Source organism: Salmo salar, chromosome ssa08 (assembly GCF_905237065.1).
Source record: "Salmo salar chromosome ssa08, Ssal_v3.1, whole genome shotgun sequence".
NCBI classification, from domain to species: domain Eukaryota; kingdom Metazoa; phylum Chordata; class Actinopteri; order Salmoniformes; family Salmonidae; genus Salmo; species Salmo salar.
In genome coordinates, this window is record NC_059449.1 from 26,179,614 (window position 1) to 26,199,456 (window position 19,843).

At 47.2% G+C, this 19,843-nt stretch overlaps 1 protein-coding gene across 1 annotated transcript in view; it reads right to left on the reverse strand.

The window, feature by feature from the left end:
- The window catches only part of htt (huntingtin), a 118,730-nt gene that overhangs the window by 83,802 nt on the left and 15,085 nt on the right, over positions 1 to 19,843 (reverse strand). Inside the window, 9 exon segments of the mRNA XM_045723076.1 lie at positions 3,524 to 3,601; positions 6,755 to 6,805; positions 8,814 to 9,018; positions 9,269 to 9,447; positions 11,218 to 11,359; positions 12,332 to 12,470; positions 16,399 to 16,478; positions 16,677 to 16,736; positions 17,218 to 17,338. Coding sequence (XP_045579032.1) covers positions 3,524 to 3,601; positions 6,755 to 6,805; positions 8,814 to 9,018; positions 9,269 to 9,447; positions 11,218 to 11,359; positions 12,332 to 12,470; positions 16,399 to 16,478; positions 16,677 to 16,736; positions 17,218 to 17,338 — 1,055 coding nt within the window.

The window sequence follows — 19,843 nt, forward strand, 5'->3', positions numbered from 1 at the left end:
TAAGCAAAGAGACATGGGCAGGGCTCAATATCTTACTGATAAATTAAAGACACTCAGTCCCGTGGGTTCTGGGACCGTGTGAACGGTCTCCTCTGCCTCTGATAGTCGTTTCTTCTTACCCCGTCGGGTGCGGCATCTCGTCGATGCGCGTGCCTGCGGCCACCTGCGCCCTTCCGTTGGCCCAGTCTCTCGTTGAATAAAAAACTACCACTGGAAGCCGATGAGGCGCTGGTTGTAGAGTGTTGGTCAGACGGGTGTGGATCAAAGTAAGTGTCATCCCTCCTGCGTCTGCCATGGAGAGGAGGAGCAGGACCTCCTTTGTCAGGGTTTCTCCAGAAGTAGACTTTATCCTCGGCCTTATCTTTTTTGTCTTGGTTGAATTTCTTGATTTTAAGTTCCTTTATTTCTGTAGACAGCTTGTCCTGGAGCGCTTGGTTAGTTTTCATCAGTTCATTGAATATGACATCATCATTAACAGCTGTTTGTAGAGCTGTGCGTTTGTCTTTAATCGTATTATCCATTTCACTAAAATCCTTTTTCAACTGGTCAACAATTAATGTCATTAAATCAATAGAGCATTTGTTCAGGATGGCACACCAGCGCTCCCAGAAATCATCTGTGCCCTGTCCCAATGATGGCTCTTTTTGCCACCTGAGTCCCCGTGGAATAATGCCTTGACGTACGGAATCACTAAGAGTGACTATATGTAAATGCGTTCTCGTCTGACGCTTAGATAAATATAACAGTTCTTTCGAGAGGTCAGAATTACCTCCCGGCATGTCAAAAAGGGACTCCGAAACAATGATTTTGTCACGTTCTTTTGTAAATGAGTGTCATAGACAACTGCTTGACAACACCTTTTACAAGAAACTCAGAAGTGACCCTACTTCCCAATTTCAGAATACTATCTTTACTGTCCTAGATGGTTATTTAAATTCTGGTCAGATAACTAAAAAAGAATATGACTTTCTGGCCATTCAACACCCTAAAATTGCCACTTTCTATACTTTGCCGAAATTACATAAGAATGTTACAAACCCTCCAGGGCGCCCTATTGTAGCGGGCATTGATGCAGTAACGGCCCCTCTATCTACTTTTGTGGATTTTTTTATTAGACCACTTGCAGAACAGCTCCCCTCCTTTGTAAAGGACACCAGCAGTATGATCTCTATTATTGAATCTCTTGATCCTCTGCCTGAGAACACCTTGTTAGTTACTTTTGATGTTGAGTCGTTATACACAAATATTCCACATGAGGGCGGTATTGAAGCCATGGAACATTTTCTTCTGCAAAGTGACCCTAATGAGCTACCTTCCAGTGCCTGCATTGTAACATTGGCTGAAATAGTACTCACACATAACTACTTCATGTTTCTAAATGATTTCTTTATTCAGACGAAGGGTACTGCTATGGGATCCCCCATGGCTCCTAACTATGCTAATTTGTATGTGGGTTACATGGAGAAACAATCCATTTTCAACCCTCTCAAAAATGTTTTCTTGCCTAACATCATTATTTGGAAACGGTATATTGACGATATTTTTGTTCTATGGAGGGGTGATGCAGAACTGCTCCAGGCGTTTTATGCTTTTCTTAACTCCTGTTCTGAACATTTGAGATTTACTATGCAATCTGATACACGTCAAATCAGTTTTCTTGATCTTCTGATCTTGTGTGAAGATAATGTTTTATACACTGATCTTTACAGGAAACCTACTGATCGTAACAGTTTGTTGAGGGCTGACAGTTGTCACCCACTGCCCTTGAAAAATAGTTTGCCCTACAGCCAATTCTGTCGAATCAAAAGAATTTGTATTAAACAATCAGATTTCGACAGAAATATGGCTGAGACTCAGGATAAGTTCAAGGAGAGGGGTACAACAATGATCAGATTAATATTGCCATTGAGAAAATTCAAAACAAAACGAGACATGACCTTTTTCAAGGTCAGTCTCGCAAAAAGAGGCATTCTTGCTTTCTAACTACCCGCTATTCAAAGTGCTCTGAACAAATTAAAGGAATCGTTCACAAACATTGGCACATTCTGAAATATGATGATAGTCTAGTTAATGTGTTTTCTGATCTTCCCCTGGTCGTATTCTCGCGGGGAAGAAATCTCAGAGACCAATTGGTACACTCTGATTTACCACCCCAAGATATTCCTGAACAACGTCTATTTGCGCCCATACTGGATGGAAATTACAAGTGTAATGGCTGTGCTCAATGCAATGGCACTTATAAATGTAGATCCTTCAAACACCCCCAAACAGGGAAATCTATCCCAATTAAAGGTGTTATTACGTGTTCCACTAAGGCAGTTATTTATCTTATAACTTGTCCTTGTGGTAAAAATTATGTGGGTAAAACAAAGCGTGAATTAAAAGTACGTATCTCAGAGCATCGTAGCACCATTAGGTGCAAAAACTTAACTTACCCAGTTGCGCCCACTTTTTGGAAGCAAACCATCCGATTTCGTCTCTGCGTTATATTGGTATCGAACATGTCACCCTCCCTAGGAGAGGGTGTGACCTTGATCATTTATTGTTAAAACGAGAGGCTGCCTGGATCTTTAATTTAAAGACCCTTGCTCCCTTCGGTCTCAACATAGACTTTGATCTGAAGCCATTCTTGTGATAATTGTGATTTTGCCATTGTAATTGTTTGTTAGATACATTTTAGACTACAAATGCTATGATCGTATGCTATCCATTTGTTTGTCTTTTTGTATGTTCTTTGTATGCCATTTTTTTATATTTCAGTTAACCAATGATATTAGGCCATACTTGGCCATGATTACAAACACCTGTGTGTCTCTTGACACTATATAAATGACTCATCTCGCAGTGTTTGATGATACCCTGATGAAGACAGCTTCGCTGTCGAAACGTTGGTGATTACATTTTTGCATCTGAGCTCTTAGAGTGTGCGGCTTTCCTTTATTTTCTAGAATCACATCTATGACCCATATGGTGTAATACTGTCCACAAGTATTACTACTCAACACGATCAAAAGCATTTTCTACGTCCAGAGAAAGTACAGTCGTGTCAAACATTGGCACAGACACATGCATACACACACACACACACACACACACACACACACACACACACACACACACACACACACACACACGGATTTAGTACTGTAGATATGTGGTAGTGGTGGAGTAGGGGCCCGAGGGCACACAGTGTGTTGTGAAATCTGTGAATGTATTGTAATGTTTTAAAATTGTATATAAACTGCCTTAATTTTGCTGGCCCCCTGGAAATAACAATACATAATTAAATAACAATACATAATTAAATAACAATACATAATTAAAAATAATAATAAATACTTCATAATAAATAATAACAACAACAATAATAATAAATAATAACAACAACAATAATAATTAATGATTAATAATAATAACAATAACAACAATATTAATAATGATTAATAATAATAAATAACAACAACAATAATAATGAGCTTGAGTGATATGAATGGTGACGTTCCTGTATTCTGTTGTGTCTCACCTGTAAAGGCCCCGGTGGTGACCTCTGCCCTCTCAGGGTCGTCCTCCAACCCCTCCTCCTCCCCCGACAGCATTTTGCCTGGGACACACAGACAGGATGAAGACAGCTACTGTAACATGACCAGTCAGCAGCGTTAGAGAAAGCTGTGTTAAAGAGGACCACTGTAGCACAGTCTCAACATGACCAGTCAGCAGCGTTAGAGAAAGCTGTGTTAAAGAGGACTACTGTAGCACAGTCTCAACATGACCAGTCAGCAGCGTTAGAGAAAGCTGTGTTAAAGAGGACCACTGTAACAGTCTCAACATGACCAGTCAGCAGCGTTAGAGAAAGCTGTGTTAAAGAGGACTACTGTAACACAGTCTCAACATGACCAGTCAGCAGCGTTAGAGAAAGCTGTGCTAAAGAGGACTACTGTAGCACAGTCTCAACATGACCAGTCAGCAGCGTTAGAGAAAGCTGTGCTAAAGAGGACCACTGTAACACAGTCTCAACATGACCAGTCAGCAGCGTTAGAGAAAGCTGTGTTAAAGAGGACCACTGTAACAGTCTCAACATGACCAGTCAGCAGCGTTAGAGAAAGCTGTTTTAAAGAGGACCACTGTAACAGTCTCAACATGACCAGTCAGCAGCGTTAGAGAAAGCTGTGCTAAAGAGGACCACTGTAACAGTCTCAACATGACCAGTCAGCAGCGTTAGAGAAAGCTGTGTTAAAGAGGACCACTGTAACAGTCTCAACATGACCAGTCAGCAGCGTTAGAGAAAGCTGTGTTAAAGAGGACCACTGTAACAGTCTCAACATGACCAGTCAGCAGCGTTAGAGAAAGCTGTGTTAAAGAGGACCACTGTAACACAGTCTCAACATGACCAGTCAGCAGCGTTAGAGAAAGCTGTGTTAAAGAGGACTACTGTACACAGTCTCAACATGACCAGTCAGCAGCGTTAGAGAAAGCTGTGTTAAAGAGGACCACTGTAACACAGTCTCAACATGACCAGTCAGCAGCGTTAGAGAAAGCTGTGTTAAAGAGGACCACTGTAACACAGTCACTACATGACCAGTCAGCAGCGTTAGAGAAAGCTGTGTTAAAGAGGACTACTGTAACAGTCTTAACATGACCAGTCAGCAGCGTTAGAGAAAGCTGTGTTAAAGAGGACTACTGTAACAGTCTTAACATGACCAGTCAGCAGCGCTAGAGAAAGCTGTGTTAAAGAGGACCACTGTAACACAGTCTCAACATGACCAGTCAGCAGCGTTAGAGAAAGCTGTGTTAAAGAGGACCACTGTAACAGTCTCAACATGACCAGTCAGCAGCGTTAGAGAAAGCTGTGTTAAAGAGGACTACTGTAACACAGTCTCAACATGACCAGTCAGCAGCGTTAGAGAAAGCTGTGTTAAAGAGGACCACTGTAACAGTCTCAACATGACCAGTCAGCAGCGTTAGAGAAAGCTGTGTTAAAGAGGACTACTGTAACAGCCTTAACATGACCAGTCAGCAGCGTTAGAGAAAGCTGTGTTAAAGAGGACCACTGTAACACAGTCTCAACATGACCAGTCAGCAGCGTTAGAGAAAGCTGTGTTAAAGAGGACTACTGTAACAGTCTTAACATGACCAGTCAGCAGCGCTAGAGAAAGCTGTGTTAAAGAGGACCACTGTAGCAGTCTCAACATGACCAGTCAGCAGCGTTAGAGAAAGCTGTGTTAAAGAGGACTACTCTAACACAGTCTCAACATGACCAGTCAGCAGCGTTAGAGAAAGCTGTGTTAAAGAGGACTACTGTAACAGTCTTAACATGACCAGTCAGCAGCGCTAGAGAAAGCTGTGTTAAAGAGGACCACTGTAGCAGTCTCAACATGACCAGTCAGCAGCGTTAGAGAAAGCTGTGTTAAAGAGGACTACTGTAACAGTCTTAACATGACCAGTCAGCAGCGTTAGAGAAAGCTGTGGTTGACCAATGGTTCTCCAACCTCTCCTCTGGGACCCCAAGTCCTTCCATGTATTTCAACTATTCGCTAAAACAACCTGATTCAACTGATCAACTGATGCCCAACTTCTTCTTTAGTGTCATCAGACGTGCTAGTCCAGGAATACATCAAAACTAGTCCAGGAATACACCAAAACTAGTCCAGGAATACACCAAAACTAGTCCAGGAATACATCAAAACTAGTCCAGGAATACATCAAAACTAGTCCAGGAATACACCAAAACTAGTCCAGGAATACACCAAAACTAGTCCAGGAATACATCAAAACTAGTCCAGGAATACATCAAAACTAGTCCAGGAATACACCAAAACTAGTCCAGGAATACATCAAAACTAGTCCAGGAATACACCAAAACTAGTCCAGGAATACATCAAAACTAGTCCAGGAATACATCAAAACTAGTCCAGGAATACACCAAAACTAGTCCAGGAATACATCAAAACTAGTCCAGGAATACATCAAAACTAGTCCAGGAATACACGAAAAGTAGTCCAGGAATACATGAAACTAGTCCAGGAATACATCAAAACTTGTCCAGGAATACATCAAAACTAGTCCAGGAATACATCAGAACTAGTCCAGGAATACACGAAAACTAGTCCAGGAATACATGAAACTAGTCCAGGAATACATGAAACTAGTCCAGGAATACATGAAAACTAGTCCAGGAATACATGAAACTAGTCCAGGAATACATGAAAACTAGTCCAGGAATACATGAAAACTAGTCCAGGAATACATGAAAACTAGTCCAGGAATACATGAAACTAGTCCAGGAATACATGAAACTAGTCCAGGAATACATGAAAACTAGTCCAGGAATACATGAAACTAGTCCAGGAATACATGAAAACTAGTCCAGGAATACATGAAACTAGTTCAGGAATACATGAAACTAGTCCAGGAATACATGAAACTAGTCCAGGAATACATGAAACTAGTTCAGGAATACATGAAACTAGTCCAGGAATACATGAAACTAGTCCAGGAATACATGAAAACTAGTCCAGGAATACATGAAACTAGTCCAGGAATACATGAAAACTAGTCCAGGAATACATGAAACTAGTCCAGGAATACATGAAACTAGTCCAGGAATACATGAAAACTAGTCCAGGAATACATGAAACTAGTTGAGGAATACATGAAAACATGTTGAATGGCTGGGGTTGCTGGAGGAGACGTTTGGGAAACACTGTGTTAGATAGAGGGAGCAGTACACAGGAGAGAGAGAGAGTTATTAAATCACCTTTCTGTTTTCTGAGGAGGAGTGGACTATTACAGGAAGACCCGCCCCCGGCTGCAGGCAGGAAACAGGAAGAACACACAGGAACAGGAAGTGAAGGAGTGAAAAGAAGAAAAGCCCCATGGGAAATAACCATTATACCCCAGACAGACAGAGGAAGAGACGCGAGTTAGTTAGTGAGAGAGGCTATGCATCCCAAATGGCACCCTATTCCCTATATAGTGAAATACTAGCGACCAGGGCCCTATTCCCTATATAGTGAACTACTTTAAACCAGAGCCCTATTCACTATATAGTGAACTACTAGTGACCAGGGCCCTATTCCCTATATAGTGAACTACTGTCGACCAGAGCCCTGTTCCCTATATAGTGAATTACTGTCGACCAGAGCCCTGTTCCCTATATAGTGAATTACTGTCGACCAGAGCCCTGTTCCCTATATAGTGAATTACTGTCGACCAGAGCCCTATTCCCTATATAGTGAACTACTAGTGCCCAGAGCCCTGTAGGACTCTTGTTAAAATAAGTTCACTATTTAGGGAATAGGGTTCTGGTCACTAGTAGTTCACTATATAGGGAATAGGGCTCGGGTCACTAGTAGTTCACTATATAGGAATAGGGCTCTGGTCTAAAGTAGTTCACTATATAGGGAATAGGGCTCTGGTCTAAAGTAGTTCACTATATAGGGAATAGGGCTCTGGTCACTAGTAGTTCACTATATAGGGAATAGGGCTCTGGTCACTAGTAGTTCACTATATAGGGAATAGGGCTCTGGTCTAAAGTAGTTCACTATATAGGGAATAGGGCTCTGGTCTAAAGTAGTTCACTATATAGGGAATAGGGCTCTGGTCTAAAGTAGTTCACTATATAGGGAATAGGCTCTGGTCTAAAGTACTTCACTATATAGGGAATAGGGCTCTGGTCACTAGTAGTGCACTATATAGGGAATAGGGCTAGGGTCACTAGTAATTCACTATATAGGGAATAAGGCTCTGGTCACTAGTAGTTCACTATATAGGGAATAGGGCCCTGGTCACTAGTAGTTCACTATATAGGGAATAGGGCCCTGGTCACTAGTAGTTCACTATATAGGGAATAGGGCTCTGGTCACTAGTAGTTCACTATATAGGGAATAGGGCTCTGGTCTAAAGTAGTTCACTATATAGGGAATAGGGCTCTGGTCACTAGTAGTTCACTATATAGGGAATAGGGCCCTGGTCACTAGTAGTTCACTATATAGGGAATAGGGCTCTGGTCTAGTAGTTCACTATATAGGGAATAGGGCTCTGGTCTAAAGTAGTTCACTATATAGGGAATAGGGCTCTGGTCACTAGTAGTTCACTATACACTGAGTGTACAAAACATTAAGAACACCTGCTCTTTCCATGACGCAGACTGACCAGGTGAATCCAGGTGAAAGCTATGATCCCTTATTGATGTCACCTGTTAAATCCCCTTCAATCAGTGTAGATTAACGGGAGGAGACGGGTTTAAGAAAGATTTTAAGCCTTGAGACATGGATTGTGTGTGTGTGCCATTCAGAGGGTGAATGGACAAGACAACATTTTTAAGTGCCTTTGAACAGGATATGGTAGGAGGTGCCAGGTTTGTCAAGAATTCCAACGCTGCTGGGTTTTTCACGCTCAACAGTTTCCTGTGTGTATCAAGATTGGTCCACCACCCAAAGGACATCCAGCCAACTGGACACAACTATGGGGAGCATTTGAGTCAACATGGGCCAGCATCCCTGTGGAAACGCTTTCAACACCTTGTAGAGTCCATGTCCTGATGAATTAAAGCTGTTCTGAGGACAAAAGGGGGTGCAACTCAATATTAGGAAGGTGTTCCTAATGTTTTGTATACTCAGTGTAGAGAGAGCCTTGTGGGACCAATCAGCAGACAGCAAAACAGAACAGAGAGACAGGAGGCGGAGCTCTGTACAGTGACTGGCAGAGCATTCACCCAATGACTGGGCTTTGTAATTTGAAACTAAAGATTTAACCGACAGAGCAAATCCACCAACGACCAAAGCAGTATTCGTTTGATTGACGGGTGGACTAACCAATGAACTCCAGGATGCTGCCGGAGTGGGCGCGTCTCTCGACGTCCTGTCGGAACACGCTGGCGTGCAGAATGCTGCCGGGCGTAATGAGCATGTGCAGTAGCTCCGGGGGAGGAGTCCTGAACATCTGCTGCATCAGTTCCAGAGAGGCCGTCACCACATTGTGATCACCATGCTGGGTGTAGTGTAGAGTCAACTCATAGACCTACACACAGATACCAGGGATTGGAAGTGACCCTGGATTTACTAACAGTATTACGGTGTTATTGAGAAATGGATCGCTGTGGTTAGAGCTGGAAGAAAGCCATTTCACTGTACTTGTGCATGTGACATTAAAACTTGAAAACACACACACACACACACACACACACACACACACACACACACACACACACACACACACACACACACACACACACACACACACACACACACACACACACACACACACTGACTTGCAGCAGCTGTTCAGGCGTGGGCTGTAAGTCTGCCTCCTTCCTCATGACTCCGAAGCTTCCTTTCAGGCTGGTGGTCCTGTCCTGTTGCTGGAGTTGAGGCATCAGGTAGCGAAGGGTTAACAACACCCCCAGGACCAGGTGGTTAGGATGTTCCTCGTCTACAGGAACCAACAGACCTGGAGAGAGAGAGAGAGAGAGAGAGAGAGATGTTCTCCTCATCTACAGAGACTAACAGACCTGGAGAGAGATGTTCTCCTCATCTACAGAGACTAACAGACCTGGAGAGAGATGTTCTCCTCATCTACAGAGACTAACAGACCTGGAGAGAGAGAGATGTTCTCCTCATCTACAGAGACTAACAGACCTGGAGAGAGAATGTTCTCCTCATCTACAGAGACTAACAGACCTGGAGAGAGAGAGAGATGTTCTCCTCATCTACAGAGACTAACAGACCTGGAGAGAGATGTTCTCCTCATCTACAGAGACTAACAGACCTGGAGAGAGAGAGAGAGATGTTCTCCTCATCTACAGAGACTAACAGACCTGGAGAGAGAGATGTTCTCCTCACCTACAGAGACTAACAGACCTGGAGAGAGAGATGTTCACCTCATCTATAGACACTAACAGACCTGGAGAGAGAAAGAGAGATGTTCTCCTCATCTACAGAGACTAACAGACCTGGAGAGAGAGAGAGATGTTCTCCTCATCTACAGAGACTAACAGACCTGGAGAGAGAGAGAGATGTTCTCCTCATCTACAGAGACTAACAGACCTGGAGAGAGAGATGTTCTCCTCATCTACAGAGACTAACAGACCTGGAGAGAGATGTTCTCCTCATCTACAGAGACTAACAGACCTGGAGAGAGAGATGTTCTCCTCATCTACAGAGACTAACAGACCTGGAGAGAGAGATGTTCTCCTCATCTACAGAGACCAACAGACCTGGAGAGAGAGATGTTCTCCTCATCTACAGAGACTAACAGACCTGGAGAGAGAGATGTTCTCCTCATCTACAGAGACTAACAGACCTGGAGAGAGATGTTCTCCTCATCTACAGAGACTAACAGACCTGGAGAGAGATGTTCTCCTCATCTACAGAGACTAACAGACCCAAAACATTATAAGGACATAAAAACAAGACAGACAGAACTACAAACAGAGAGGCTGAGTGAGAGAGAGAGAGACCTCTTTTGAATTCCAAATCAAGCCCCTGCACCATAGACACTACAACATATCTGAAGGGATTGGATGGACAGAAACATGATGGTTAATCTCTTCCTGTTGCCTTCTGATTGGCTGGGTGGAAAGGTCTTCATATCCCCTCCACCTCCAGCTGCAGGGTTCCTCAACAGGCGGCCCGCGGGTGACTATTTGGCCCCCACCAACAGGGTTCCTCAACAGGCGGCCCGCGGGTGACTATTTGGCCCCCAGCTACAGGGTTCCTCAACAGGCGGCCCGCGGGTGACTATTTGGCCCCCAGCTACAGGGTTCCTCAACAGGCGGCCCGCGGGTGACTATTTGGCCCCCAGCTACAGGGTTCCTCAACAGGCGGCCCGCGGGTGACTATTTGGCCCCCAGCTACAGGGTTCCTCAACAGGCGGCCCGCGGGTGACTATTTGGCCCCCACCTACAGGGTTCCTCAACAGGCGGCCCGCGGGTGACTATTTGGACCCCAGCTTTTCTGAGCAAGTCTTTATATTATATTTTTGGACATAAAACTGTAAAAACCCACCAGGAAATCTGTTCCAAAGTATTCCCACGCACAACTAGAGAGACATATGTGGTCGTAGCACAAATACTACATCTGTTTGGGGATTCCTGCAGTGTACAAATGATTTAGAAGTATGTTTTACCCCCCACACAACTATCCGCTGAAGGAAAACTGGTCCCACGGCTAAATGTAATTGATGATCCCTGTAGTAGGGGTGCTTGTGTTTGGTACTGACCCAGCAGGACGTTCAGCAGCCAGGTGTAGAAGTAGGAGGCCCGTCTAGAGTGTTGACACATACTAGCCGCTGAGCTGGCGGCCGTCCGGCGGATCGTAGGAGAAGTGGACTTCAGGTTGACCACCAACGACTTCAACAACACCTGAACATATCAGACCAGACACCATCAGACACCACCAGACACCACCAGACACCACCAGATACAATCAGACACCACCAGACACCATCAGACACCACCAGATACAATCAGACACCACCAGATACAATCAGACACCACCAGATACCATCAGACACCACCAGATACAATCAGACACCACCAGACACCACCAGATACAATCAGACACCACCAGATACAATCAGACACCATCAGACACAATCAGATACAATCAGACACCACTAGACACCACCAGACACCACTAGACACCACTAGACACCACCAGACACCATCAGACACCACCAGACACAATCAGACACCACCAGACACAATCAGACACCACCAGACACCACCAGATACAATCAGAAACCATCAGATACAATCAGACACCACCAGACACCACCAGACACAATCAGACACCACTAGACACCACCAGACACCATCAGACACCACCAGATACAATCAGACACCACCAGACACCATCAGACACCACCAGACACCATCAGACACCATCAGACAATGGTTATAAAGACAATTACAAACTGGGTGGTTCGAGCCCTGAATGCTGATTGGCTGACAGCCGTGGTATATCAGACCGTATACCACGGCTATGACAAACATGTATTTGTACTGCTCTAATTAAGTTAGTAACCAGTTTATAACAGCAATAAGGCACCTCAGGGGGTTTGTGGTATATGGCCAGTATACCACGGTTAAGGGCTGTATCCAGGCACTCCCTGTTGTGTCGTGCTTTAGAACAGCCCTTAGCCGGAGTATATTACCCCTGGTGCCTTACAGCTTAACTCTACAACCCATACAGAAAGAGGATATCAATACTTCCATTATTCTCTGGAACTCATGGCTTTTAACAGAACACTTTAATGGAGGTTGTTATGGGGGTCTTTGAGTTCTAAACACAGGAGAGTGTGTGTGTGTGTGTGTGTGTGTGTGTGTGTGTACCTTGACCTCTCCGTCGTTAGCGAAGTGTCCCAGAGCAGACATGATCTTAGGAACAGCAGCAGCCAGGGTCTCCTGAACAGTCTCCTCCTGTCTCTTAGTGATCCTGGTCAGACAGGGGAGGAGGTTCACCAGGTAGGGTCTGGAGGGAGGAGGGAGAGAACAAGTGAGAGACCAATCCAGTCCACAGAAGACTGGGTAAATAACAACAGTTCCTGAGCCAGTTCACCTCATAGTATTACCCCACAGGACCAACACCTCATAGTATTACCCCACAGGACCAACACCTCATAGTATTACCCCACAGGACCAACACCTCATAGTATTACCCCACAGGACCAACACCTCATAGTATTACCCCACAGGACCAACACCTCATAGTATTACCCCACAGGACCAACACCTCATAGTATTACCCCACAGGACCAACACCTCATAGTATTACCCCACAGGACCAGTACCTCATAGTATTACCCCACAGGACCAACACCTCATAGTATTACCCCACAGGACCAACACCTCATAGTATTACCCCACAGGACCAACACCTCATAGTATTACCCCACAGGACCAGTACCTCATAGTATTACCCCACAGGATCAGTACCTCATAGTATTACCCCACAGGACCAGCACCTCATAGTATTACCCCACAGGACCAGTACCTCATAGTATTACCCCACAGGACCAGCACCTCATAGTATTACCCCACAGGACCAGCACCTCATAGTATTACCCCACAGGACCAACACCTCATAGTATTACCCCACAGGACCAACACCTCATAGTATTACCCCACAGGACCAGTACCTCATAGTATTACCCCACAGGACCAACACCTCATAGTATTACCCCACAGGACCAACACCTCATAGTATTACCCCACAGGACCCAGTACCTCATAGTATTACCCCACAGGACCCAGTACCTCATAGTATTACCCCACAGGACCAACACCTCATAGTATTACCCCACAGGACCAGTACCTCATAGTATTACCCCACAGGACCAGTACCTCATAGTATTACCCCACAGGACCAACACCTCATAGTATTACCCCACAGGACCAACACCTCATAGTATTACCCCACAGGACCAACACCTCATAGTATTACCCCACAGGACCAGCACCTCATAGTATTACCCCACAGGACCAGTACCTCATAGTATTACCCCACAGGACCAACACCTCATAGTATTACCCCACAGGACCAACACCTCATAGTATTACCCCACAGGACCAACACCTCATAGTATTACCCCACAGGACCAGTACCTCATAGTATTACCCCACAGGACCAGTACCTCATAGTATTACCCCACAGGACCAACACCTCATAGTATTACCCCACAGGACCAGTACCTCATAGTATTACCCCACAGGACCAACACCTCATAGTATTACCCCACAGGACCAACACCTCATAGTATTACCCCACAGGACCAGTACCTCATAGTATTACCCCACAGGACCCAGTACCTCATAGTATTACCCCACAGGACCAACACCTCATAGTATTACCCCACAGGACCAACACCTCATAGTATTACCCCACAGGACCAACACCTCATAGTATTACCCCACAGAACCAGTACCTCATAGTATTACCCCACAGGACCAGTACCTCATAGTATTACCCCACAGGACCAACACCTCATAGTATTACCCCACAGGACCAGTACCTCATAGTATTACCCCACAGGACCAACACCTCATAGTATTACCCCACAGGACCAACACCTCATAGTATTACCCCACAGGACCAGTACCTCATAGTATTACCCCACAGGACCAACACCTCATAGTATTACCCCACAGGACCAACACCTCATAGTATTACCCCACAGGACCAGTACCTCATAGTATTACCCCACAGGACCCAGTACCTCATAGTATTACCCCACAGGACCAACACCTCATAGTATTACCCCACAGGACCAACACCTCATAGTATTACCCCACAGGACCAACACCTCATAGTATTACCCCACAGGACCAGTACCTCATAGTATTACCCCACAGGACCAGTACCTCATAGTATTACCCCACAGGACCAACACCTCATAGTATTACCCCACAGGACCAGTACCTCATAGTATTACCCCACAGGACCAGTACCTCATAGTATTACCCCACAGGACCAGTACCTCATAGTATTACCCCACAGGACCAACACCTCATAGTATTACCCCACAGGACCAGTACCTCATAGTATTACCCCACAGGACCAGTACCTCATAGTATTACCCCACAGGACCAACACCTCATAGTATTACCCCACAGGACCAGTACCTCATAGTATTACCCCACAGGACCAGTACCTCATAGTATTACCCCACAGGACCAGTACCTCATAGTATTACCCCACAGGACCCAGTACCTCATAGTATTACCCCACAGGACCAGTACCTCATAGTATTACCCCACAGGACCAGTACCTCATAGTATTACCCCACAGGACCAGTACCTCATAGTATTACCCCACAGGACCAACACCTCATAGTATTACCCCACAGGACCAGTACCTCATAGTATTACCCCACAGGACCAGTACCTCATAGTATTACCCCACAGGACCAGTACCTCATAGTATTACCCCACAGGACCAGTACCTCATAGTATTACCCCACAGGACCAGTACCTCATAGTATTACCCCACAGGACCAACACCTCATAGTATTACCCCACAGGACCAGTACCTCATAGTATTACCCCACAGGACCAACACCTCATAGTATTACCCCACAGGACCAGTACCTCATAGTATTACCCCACAGGACCCAGTACCTCATAGTATTACCCCACAGGACCAGTACCTCATAGTATTACCCCACAGGACCAACACCTCATAGTATTACCCCACAGGACCAGTACCTCATAGTATTACCCCACAGGACCAGTACCTCATAGTATTACCCCACAGGACCAGTACCTCATAGTATTACCCCACAGGACCAGTACCTCATAGTATTACCCCACAGGACCAGTACCTCATAGTATTACCCCACAGGACCAGTACCTCATAGTATTACCCCACAGGACCAACACCTCATAGTATTACCCCACAGGACCAGTACCTCATAGTATTACCCCACAGGACCAGTACCTCATAGTATTACCCCACAGGACCAACACCTCATAGTATTACCCCACAGGACCCAGCACCTCATAGTATTACCCCACAGGACCAGTACCTCATAGTATTACCCCACAGGACCCAGTACCTCATAGTATTACCCCACAGGACCCAGTACCTCATAGTATTACCCCACAGGACCAACACCTCATAGTATTACCCCACAGGACCCAGCACCTCATAGTATTACCCCACAGGACCAGTACCTCATAGTATTACCCCACAGGACCCAGTACCTCATAGTATTACCCCACAGGACCCAATACCTCATAGTATTACCCCACAGGACCCAGTACCTCATAGTATTACCCCACAGGACCAACACCTCATAGTATTACCCCACAGGACCCAGTACCTCATAGTATTACCCCACAGGACCAGCACCTCATAGTATTACCCCACAGGACCGACACCTCATAGTATTACCCCACAGGACCAGTACCTCATAGTATTACCCCACAGGACCAGTACCTCATAGTATTACCCCACAGGACCGACACACAATTTATCCCGTTGCCATTAATAGTTATAGCACGTCAGGGGACAACTTCAGACAAAAGTGCCGTTGAGACCATAGTGTATAAATCCAGTCTAAGTGCCATTGAGACCATAGTGTATTAATCCAGTCTAAGCGCCATTGAGACCATAGTGTATAAATCCAGTCTCAATGCAGTTACCTTCGTCACTCCATTGAGATAGTTAAATCCAGTCTAAGCGCCATTGAGACCATAGTGTATTAATCCAGTCTAAGTGCCATTGAGACCATAGTGTATTAATCCAGTCTAAATGCCGTTGAGACCATAGTGTATTAATCCAGTCTAAATGCCGTTGAGACCATAGTGTATAAATCCATACTTCACATTCTATAAATACATTTAAAGTATGAAGTGCAGCATACTGCACCTACTCAGGTGTGTGTGTGTGTGTGTCCTACCTGCATTTCTGTGGTCTGATGAGGTGTGCTAGCTCAGCGAACCTCCAGAGAGCAGCCCTCAGGCTCCGAGAGGCACCGTTCTACCAGAGAGATACACACACACCTTCATCGTCATCATCATCAACATAAACATCCTGATATTTCCCCTCATCATCATAACCATAACCATTACAGTCAATCACAATTAACATTCGTCATAATATTCATCTTACTCATCATCATCATCATCAGTTACCCCATCAATCCATTGAGGATCAGTGAGCAGGACCATAACAAACCTTTTTAATCTCTTTGTAGAGCTCCAGCTGTAGTCTGGGCAGGTTGGAGTCTATCAGCGCCTGATAGAGGGAGCCAGAGAGACAAAACACTGATTACAACTAAACCTACAACTAAAATCTCAAACGTTTACAACACAATACACAGCCTTTGGGTTTCAGTGGGAACCTCTGGAAGAGTCTTCTGAAAGAGCTGAGAAATACCATGAGATACAGCAAGAGAGATATAGGGAGGAGGAGAGAGAGAGAAAATGAGAGAGCGAACGAGATAGAGAGAACTAGATAGAGAGAACGAGAGAGAACTAGATAGAGAGAATGAGAGAGAGAGAGAACGAGAGAAAGAGAGAGAGAACGAGAGAGAACTAGATAGAGAGAACGAGAGAGAGAGAGAGAGAGAACGAGAGAAAGAGAGAGAGAGAACGAGAGAGAACTAGATAGAGAAAATGAGAGAGAGAGAGAGAGAGAGAAAGAGAACTAGATAGAGAGAACAAGAGAGCCATAACATAAAGGTCTGAGGAGAGCAGAAGATGGGGTCCTCACTCACTTTGATGATTTTGTTCAGGCACTCGTCTGCCACCATCCTGACGTCTGACTCTCTGTCGTCGCTGCACAGCAAGAACATCTCCATGGCGATGCCCAGAAGCTTCTGGAACTCCGGAGACGTTCTAATCCCACAGCCATAGAGACAAGAGAGGAACTGTCATTACACACCCACCTCATTCTGACCCCCCCACACACCTCTATCTGACCCCCCCCCACACCCACCTCATTCTGACCCCCCCCTCACCCACCTCATTCTGACCCCCCCCCTCACCCACCTCATTCTGACCCCCCCCACCTCATTCTGACCCCACCTCATTCTGACCCCCCCCACACCCACCTCATTCTGACCCCCCCACACCCACCTCATTCTGACCCCCCGCCCACCCACCTCATTCTGACCCCCCCACACCCACCTCATTCTGACCCCCCCCACACCCACCTCATTCTGACCCCATCATTCTGACCCCCCCACACACCTACCTCATTCTGACCCCCCCACACCTTATTCTGACCCCCTCCCACCCACCTCATTCTGACCCACACCCACCTCATTCTGACTCCCCCCCAAACCCACCTCATTCTGACCCCCCCACACCCACCTCATTCTGACCCCCCCACACCCACCTCATTCTGACCCCCCCACACCCACCTCATTCTGACCCCCCCACACCTCATTCTGACCCCCCCACATCCCTCATTCTGACCCCCCCACACCCACCTCAATCTGACCCCCCTCACCCACCTCATTCTGAACCCTCCACACCCACCTCATTCTGACCCCCCCTCACCCACCTCATTCTGACCCCCCACACCCACCTCATTCTGACCCCCCCCACACCTCATTCTGACCCCCCCACACCCCTCATTCTGACCCCCCCCACCCACCTCATTCTGACCCCCCTCACCCACCTCATTCTGATTCCCCCTCCACACCCACCTCATTCTGACCCCCCACCCACACCCCCTCATTCTGATATTCCCCCCCACCCACCTCATTCTGACCCCCCACACCCCCTCATTCTGATATTCCCCCCCCACCCACCTCGTTCTGACCCCCCCTCACCCACCTCATTCTGACCCCCACAACACACCTCATTCTGACCCCCCCAACACACCTCAGTCTGACCCCCCACACACACACCTCGTTCTGACCCCCCCGATACACACCTCGTTTCCTACCCCCCCACACACACACCTCGTTTCCTACCCCCCCCACACACCTCGTTCTGATCCCCCCCACACACACACCTCGTTCTGACCCCCCCCACACAAACACCTCGTTCTGACCCCCCCCCACACACACACACCTCGTTCTGACCCCCCCCACACACACACACCTCGTTCTGACCCCCCCCACACACACACACCTCGTTCTGACCCCCCCACACACACACACCTCGTTCTGACCCCCCCCACACACACACACCTTGTTCTGACCCCCCCACACACACACACCTCGTTCTGACCCCCCACACACACCCCTCGTTCTGACCCCCCCCACACACACCCCTCGTTCTGACCCCCCCACACACACACCCCTCGTTCTGACCCCCCACACACACACACACCTCGTTCTGACCCCCCCACACACACACACCTCGTTCTGACCCCCCCACACACACACACACCTCGTTCTGACCCCCCCCACACACACACCACGTTCTGACCCCCCCACACACACACCACGTTCTGACCCCCCCTCACACACACCCCTCGTTCTGACCCCCCCCACACACACCCCTCGTTCTGACCCCCCCCCCACACACACACACACCTCGTTCTGACCCCCCCACACACACACCTCGTTCTGACCCCCCCCCACACACACACCTCGTTCTGACCCCCCCCACCACACACACCTCGTTCTGACCCCCCCCACACACACACCTCGTTCTGACCCCCCCCACACACACACCTCGTTCTGACCCCCCCACACACACACCTCGTTCTGACCCCCCCCCCACACACACACCTCGTTCTGACCCCCCCACAAACCTCGTTCTGACCCCCCACACACACACCTCGTTCTGACCCCCCCACACACACACCTCGTTCTGACCCCCCACACACACACACCTCGTTCTGACCCCCACACACACACACCTCGTTCTGACCCCCCACACACACACACCTCGTTCTGACCCCCCCACACACACACCTCGTTCTGACCCCCCCACACACACACACCTCGTTCTGACCGCCCCCACACACACACACACACCTCGTTCTGACCCCCCCCACACACACACACCTCGTTCTGACCCCCCCACACACACACACCTCGTTCTGACCCCCCCCACACATACACCTCGTTCAGACCCCCCCACACACACACCTCGTTCAGACCCCCACCACACACACACCTTGTTCTGACCCCCCACACACACCTCGTTCTGACCCCCCACACACACACACCTCGTTCTGACCCCCCCACACACACACCTCGTTCTGACCCCCCACACACACACCTCGTTCTGACCCCCCACACACACACCTCGTTCTGACCCCCCCCACACACACACCTCGTTCTGACCCCCCCACACACACCTCGTTCTGACCCCCCCACACACACACACCTCGTTCTGACCCCCCACACACACACCTCGTTCTGACCCCCCCCACACACA